Source organism: Anolis sagrei, chromosome 3 (assembly GCF_037176765.1).
Source record: "Anolis sagrei isolate rAnoSag1 chromosome 3, rAnoSag1.mat, whole genome shotgun sequence".
NCBI classification, from domain to species: Eukaryota; Metazoa; Chordata; class Lepidosauria; order Squamata; family Dactyloidae; genus Anolis; species Anolis sagrei.
The window spans coordinates 142,748,063-142,754,845 of NC_090023.1; the positions used below are offsets into that span (position 1 = coordinate 142,748,063).

Sequence of the window (6,783 nt, forward strand, 5' to 3'; positions counted from 1 at the left end):
TTGCCTCATATATACTTGCCACACTTAATCCTGTCTCATGATGTGACATGTTTGTTGTATTTACATTTATGAGCATATCTTAAAAAGCACAATCATTTGTTAAGAAGCCAGTTCACTGCATGATATGGAACTGAGTTCACAAAGGTGGCCAGTTACACCTCTCTAGAAATAGAAAAAAAGCTAAAACTGCTTCCATCAAACACATTTTTTAAGACTCTAATGCTACTAAGATAGATTCTGTCAAAAGTTTGAAAAAAATTAGACCATTCATTAATAGAGGTCAGTATGAGTTTTATTGTACTTCCAATGGTGGCAGCAATATGGGAACTGAGGCAGGGGAAACCCCTGCTTTAGAAATGCTTATGTCTAAATTCTATTCTAGCAATGAGATTTATTTCCAAAATAAATATGGGATTTCTGTCCCAACGACAAGAAAGATTTTAATGCTATAGGTTATGTTTGCAATTTTTTTTAAAAAAACAAAAACCTTTGAATCAGTGCTAATCTAAATCTAGGAGACCTCCATGGTGCAACAGGTTAAAGCACTGAGCTGCTGAACTTGCTGACCAAAAAGTTGGCGGTTCGAATCCAGGGAGCGGAGTGAGCTCCTGCTGTTAGCCCCAGCTCCTGCCAACCTAGTAGTCTGAAAACATGCAAATGTGAGTACTGCTCCAGCAGCAAGGTAACGGTGCTCCATACAGACATGTTGGCCACATGACCTTGAAGGTTTCTACAGACAACGTCAGCTCTTTGGCTTTGAAATGGAGATGGGACCACCCCCCAGAGTCAGACATGACTAGACTTAATGTCAGGGAAAACCTTTACCTTTACCTAAATCTAAGTAATTCCAATCAAAATTAATTCACTAGGACTAAGAAAGAAAATTCTTTAAAATCTGCTGGCACATCATCATAATGCTTCAAGCATGGCTAAGAAAATATACCAAAAGGAACCTAGCATTTTACCAAAACCTCCAGAAAGCAAAATTAGGGCTCTAACCAGATATGATGTAGAAACACTGCCCCTATTCTGAGTTGCTACGGAATATATTTACCCTAGCTGTTTTATTTTTATAACAAAAAATATGTCAGCTTTCCCCCCAGATATGCTAATTTGAGGATGAAAGAAAGGGGTGGGGGAGAAACTGGATTCTACTTTCTACACTTTTTATTGTTTTCCCAATAAAAGGGCATCACTGTCCTGTGAAGCTCCATTTACCAAACAGTAACGCCTCACTATGTCAAACTGGGTTTTTCCCTAGTGAGATATGCTTACAGTGCTTGTCGAAATACACTAAATTTTGTCGACTGATATTTTTTCCCCAAATAGCCTTTGTGTTAAAGATTGTTGCTTCTAACTGTTATTGTGCACTGAAAGGAAACTTTTGGAGATTGTAATAAACACTTTCCTAGTTTAAGCAGCTTGCTACAATAGTTGGCAATACAGTGCACAAAGACAGTTGCGCATGTAAAACATTAAGCACAAATATCTACAATCTGGCTTATTTCAATGTTCAGTTTTTCCAAGCACAACAGCACAATTTTGCCTCTCCATTGCTTCCTTTATAAGCTTCAATATAATACTGAAAGGTATCACACTACAAAATCCAAATGCGTCACACATGATATCAGAAAATGGTCTCACATTAAGGAAGTGCTTCTCAGGGTATTAAAGAGTGGAGTCAGAATCTGGTAGTACACCTGGTAGTACATTTGTGTCCATTGGCTGCACCTGTTTCTTTCTTTCCTGAAAGATTTCTGAGGACCAGCAGCCTATAGTTTGCGTGCTAGCAAGGGCCGTGATAAGTTGCGTTGCATTTATGGTAGGTGTTGTTTAATGAAGAATTTAACAATTTAAAAGAAGAAAACGCTTATTTTTGCATGGTTTGAACATTCACTGTTTCAAAAACAGAAATCACTTAAAGTTTGCTAGGGTAGATCCTCCCTCACTCAGACTCAGCCCCCCCCCCCCCCCCGAATCAAAATCCTGGCTACGGGCCTGAGCTACTTAGATGTTTAAAAGTAACTGTTATAGGGGGTGGGGCTGAGGGCCCTTCCAGGCAGGCCCTATTTTCCAGGATTGGATCCCAGGTTTTCTGTTTATCCCAGATTATCTGGCAGTGCGGACTCATATAACCCAGTTTAAAGCAGAAAACCTGGTATCATATCCTGGGATATAAGGCTTGCCTGGAAGAGCCTTGAGTTTGACCAATGGCCAGCCTGGTACTGAAATATTTCTGCTGGATTAATTCGTTTGCAAACTGACAAGAGGCTACTTTTCAGACCACTGTGAAGGGCAGAGGAATTTACCCGAACCTTAGAAAAGGACAAGTGATGAGTGTGTGCACATACAGTGAATACCAGAAAAATAGTTCATTATTCTTTTACAACAACAATTACTTCAAAACACAAAGCACCAACAGAATAAGGACTACCTTTTCTCAGAGAAGCTACAAACTTCAGCTACTTCATACAAGAAGAGGTGTACAGCTAGAGCCACCACATCTCCCCAACTCCCACCCCTACAGCAAGGCAGAAGGGGACACTAGCATTTTATTTCCACAGAAGCAAAAGAGAAAGTGTGCACAGTAATATTGGTGAAATTGTTCAAAATGTGTATGTGTGCATGCATGGGGATGACTGCTGCCATTTGAAAGTGAATTGCAAAGGCTTTAAAGCGCATGTGTCAAACTCAAGGCCCATGAGCCAAAATATCTTGTCATGTCATTTTATATGGCAATTCAGATGCTGGACTATAACTTCTGTATTCCTCAGCATTAGACATCATGACTAAAGCTGAGGATAATTGTGATATAGCAGCATTAGAAGACTCCAGTTTGGTCTATTTAGTCAGGAGAGTGGGGTTTGAATTTAGTTACAAGGCTTTTGTATATGATGCCTGACTTTAAAATGTCCTTTGACTTTTCCCCAACCTCAGAGCCACAAGTGCTGTTGGGCTGCAATCCCTATTATTCCCAGTCCGCATGGCAGATAATCCAAAATGCATTGTCATTCAATAATATCTGGGGACCCAAATGGCATAAAAACTAAAGAGCACCAACCAGAAAGTAAAACATATATTTAGTTGGCCTTCTATGTTCACAGATTCTCTGTCATGGATTCAACGGCCTTAGGTACCGCTACACTGGGAAGGTAAGGGCACTCCATGCATTCATGCTGGCCACATGACCTAGGAGGCATCTGTGGATAACCCCAGCTCTTCAGCTTAGAAATGGAGATGAGCACACCTCCTGCCCCGACTCGGACTTGACTAGACTTAATGTCGAGGGGAACCTTTACTGTACAAAAGACTGACCTTCTATCACTAAACTGTTACATTGATATTATGTAACACAATTTTTCTTCTTGGGTAATAAATGCCATGTCCAAATTGATTCTATCATAAAAACATGGGAAAAGTTTATTCAACTGCAAAAGCTTTGTTTTGTGGAACATCCTGCAGTACACTCTGCATTTTCACAGTCTCAACCAATTCAACACAGTTTCTGGCAGACACAAAAACAAAGTTTCTGAACTATAACAATGACTTTCAAAGTAAGTATTGTACAATTAAATAGGAAAAAACACTTTCAAATCAGGAACAGGAAATGTTTCCAAACTCCAGCATGATTCCATCAGTTGCAAAAGTAATCTATGTTTCTCCCAACTTGAAACTGGGGCATGCTCAGGAGGAGCAGATAACTACTAGACTAGCCAGCCAAACAGGAGCAGTTCCTTCGTGCTACCTTGTCTGTAACACAGTACATTTGACAGACTGAATGCAAGGGCTGTTGATGGCAAAGGGACAGGAAGGTAAAAGGATAGCTAGAGATCCCAGCAAGAAACAGCACATGGCTCATAGCGGAGGGTGGAAATAGCTCTTCTGTTCCACAAACTTTCTTACCTGATGGCTCTCTGGTAAACCTGTTTTCAGGGTCCGAAGCGGATGGTCGGGCTGAGGGGAGGCTGCTGACGGTTGCCACCAGGAAAAAGCAAAGCAGTGCTCCCCACACTGCAGGCATTCCTTGCCCAGAGGAGCCACCCTGGGCAGTGATTGTGGTGCTGCTGTGGTGGCCAGCCTCAGCCATCCTCCAGATGCATGCTGCCCCTTCGGCTGGATTGGAGGGCCTCCTTTTGGGCCCCACAAGGTCTGGCTACACCCTGCAAGAAGACACAACAGGCAGACATCTGAGTGCTTCCAGTCGGTTGCAAATCAAGCTTGCTAACTGCACCCTTGACATTGGTTAACAGAGAATGGTTTTCTTCTCCTGCGCTGGACATTCCACAGGTATATATACTCCACTTCAGACCCGCTGAAGATGCCAGCCACAGATGCAGGCGAAACACCAGGAGAAAATGCTGTTAGAATACGGCCGGACAGCCCGGAAACCACACAACACCCCAGTGATTCCAGCTGTGAAAGTTTCGACAACACATTAACTGGGTTGCTGTGAGTTTTCCAGGCTATATGGCCATGTTCCAGAAGCGGTCTGAAACACGGCTACACAGCCTGAAAAACTCACAGCAACCCAGTGATTCCTGCCATGAAAGCCTTCGACAACGCAATACACTAAGTAGTTTTGGTTTTTAACCTAAGGTCTGGAAGCTTCCACGTGCCACAGGTCTCCCCTTGATAAGGTTTAAGATGAGGGATGTTTGAAGGGGACATTCTCCGCTCTCATTGCCACATGTGAAAACTATGCAGTTTCTGACATTTCTTCTATGGGATTGACTCTTACTTTGACCTCCAGCGATGGGCCAGGTATCCCTATACTGCCTTATGAAATCCAGATTATCTGTTCTGAACTGGATTACTTATTTTATTTTATTAATAAACTTTTATTTGAGAAAAAAATACAGTTATATAGACATGTACTATACATTCCCTCTCTTTTATTTACATTCACCCCCGGGTTGACACCGCCATACAATCCAGTTCAAATCAGATAATCTGGATTGTATACATTTTTATGCCAATGCTTTTCATGTCAAGCCGCTTTGAATCCCCTTTGGGGAGATAAAGCAGGGTATAAATAAATAAATATAATAATATATTTCAAAGGCTTTCATGGTCAGAATCACTGGGTTGTTGTGAGTTTTCCAGGCTGTATGGCCATGTTCCAGAAGCATTCTCTCCTGATGTTTTGCCTGCATCTAGGGCAAACATTCTCAGAGGTTGTGAGATCTCACAACTTCTAGGGATGCCTTGCCTTAGATGCAGGCTAAATGTCAGGGGAGAATGCTTCCAGACCATAGCCATATAATCTGGAAAACTCACAACTCACAATTATTATTATTATTATTAACTTTATTTATACCCTGCAAAATCTCCAGAAGGACTCGATGCGGCTTACAATGGCCAAGGCCTGTGGGGATGCCTGCCAACCTCTGGGGATGCCTGCCATAGTTGCAGGCAAAATGTCAGGGAGAATGCTTCTGGAACATAGCCATAGAGTCTGGAAAACTCACAACTCACAACCTCTGGGGATGCCTGCCATAGATGTAGGCGAAACATCAGGAGAGAATGCTTCTGGAACATGGCCAGACAATCTGGAAAACTCACAACAACTTACAACCTCTGAAGATGCCTGCCATAGATGCAGGCGAAATGTCAGGAGAGAATGCTTCCGGAACATAGCCATACAGTCTGGAAAACTCACAACAACTCACAACCTCTGAGGATGCCTGCCATAGATGCAGGCGAAATGTCAGGAGAGAATGCTTCCAGAACATAGCCACACAGTCTGGAAAACTCACAACAACTCACAACCGCTGGGGTTGCCTGCCATAGATGCAGGAGAAATGTCAGGAGAGAATGCTTCTGGAACATAGCCATACAGTCTGGAAAACTCACAACCTCTGAAGATGCCTGCCATAGATGCAGGCGAATTGTCAGGAGAGAATGCTTCTGGAACATGGCCAGACAGTCTGGAAGATTCACAACAACTTACAACCTCTGAAGATGCCTGCCATAGATGCAGGAGAAATGTCAGGAGAGAATGCTTCTGGAACATAGCCATACAGTCTGGAAAACTCACAACTCACAACCTCTAGGGATGCCTGCCATAGATGTAGGCGAAACATCAGGAGAGAATGCTTCTGGGACATGGCCAGACAGCCTGGTAAACTCACAACAACTCAAATATAATAATAATAATAATAATAATAATAATCAGATGGCAGTGTAGAGGGGGCCTCAGGTTGGATCCGCATAGCTCTATAACGCTGTTTCAGAATGCAGACTGAACTGGATCCACACGGCCCTGGAATCTGCAAGCCGTGTGGATTCAGCCCCAGCGAAGCCGCAAAGAGCGGAGGCGCTGAGTCAGAAAAAGCGGTCGAGAGGGACGCCAAGCTGTCCGCCTGCAAAACGAACGAGTGTCAATTGAAACCCACGCCTACCCAGCCTTAAGGCACCAGGTCCCCCCTCAACACGGGTGGGACACCGTCCGCGAGCGCCAGGAGGTTGAGGAGACTTGTCAGAGGAAGGACTCTGAGGGCTCCTCGTCAGAGAACATTCAGGTGAGTTGTTTCCCCCGCCTTTTTACCCCTCCCAGTCTGCCTGAATTCCCCCGTCCATCCCGCGGTGCCTACCTGGGGAGAGGGAGAGAGCGGGCGCGAGAGCGAGGCTGCTGCCTTCTGCCACCGCAGCTGGAGCCCTTCTGCGCCCAGCCCTGCGCGGACCGCCTCGCGCGGAGGAAAGGGGCGGAGCCGAGGACTCCCCGCAGCCAATGGGGAGTCGCCTTTCCCTCCTTCCCTCCCGCGCGCGAGGCAGGGGCACAGC

The 6,783-nt window shown here is 44.3% G+C and overlaps 1 protein-coding gene across 6 annotated transcripts in view; it reads right to left on the reverse strand.

Moving 5' to 3' along the window:
* FGFR3 (fibroblast growth factor receptor 3) overlaps nt 1–6,665 on the reverse strand; it is a 69,397-nt gene extending 62,732 nt beyond the window's left edge. For all 6 annotated transcript variants that reach the window (XM_067466937.1, XM_067466936.1, XM_060769297.2 and 3 more), the window contains exons 1-2: nt 6,594–6,665; nt 3,904–4,160 (exon numbers count right to left, since the gene is read on the reverse strand). In XM_067466937.1, coding sequence (XP_067323038.1) covers nt 3,904–4,087 — 184 coding nt within the window. In that variant the 5' untranslated portion in view covers nt 4,088–4,160; nt 6,594–6,665. The remainder of the gene's footprint in view (nt 1–3,903; nt 4,161–6,593) is intronic.
* Nucleotides 6,666–6,783: the final 118 nt, after the last annotated feature.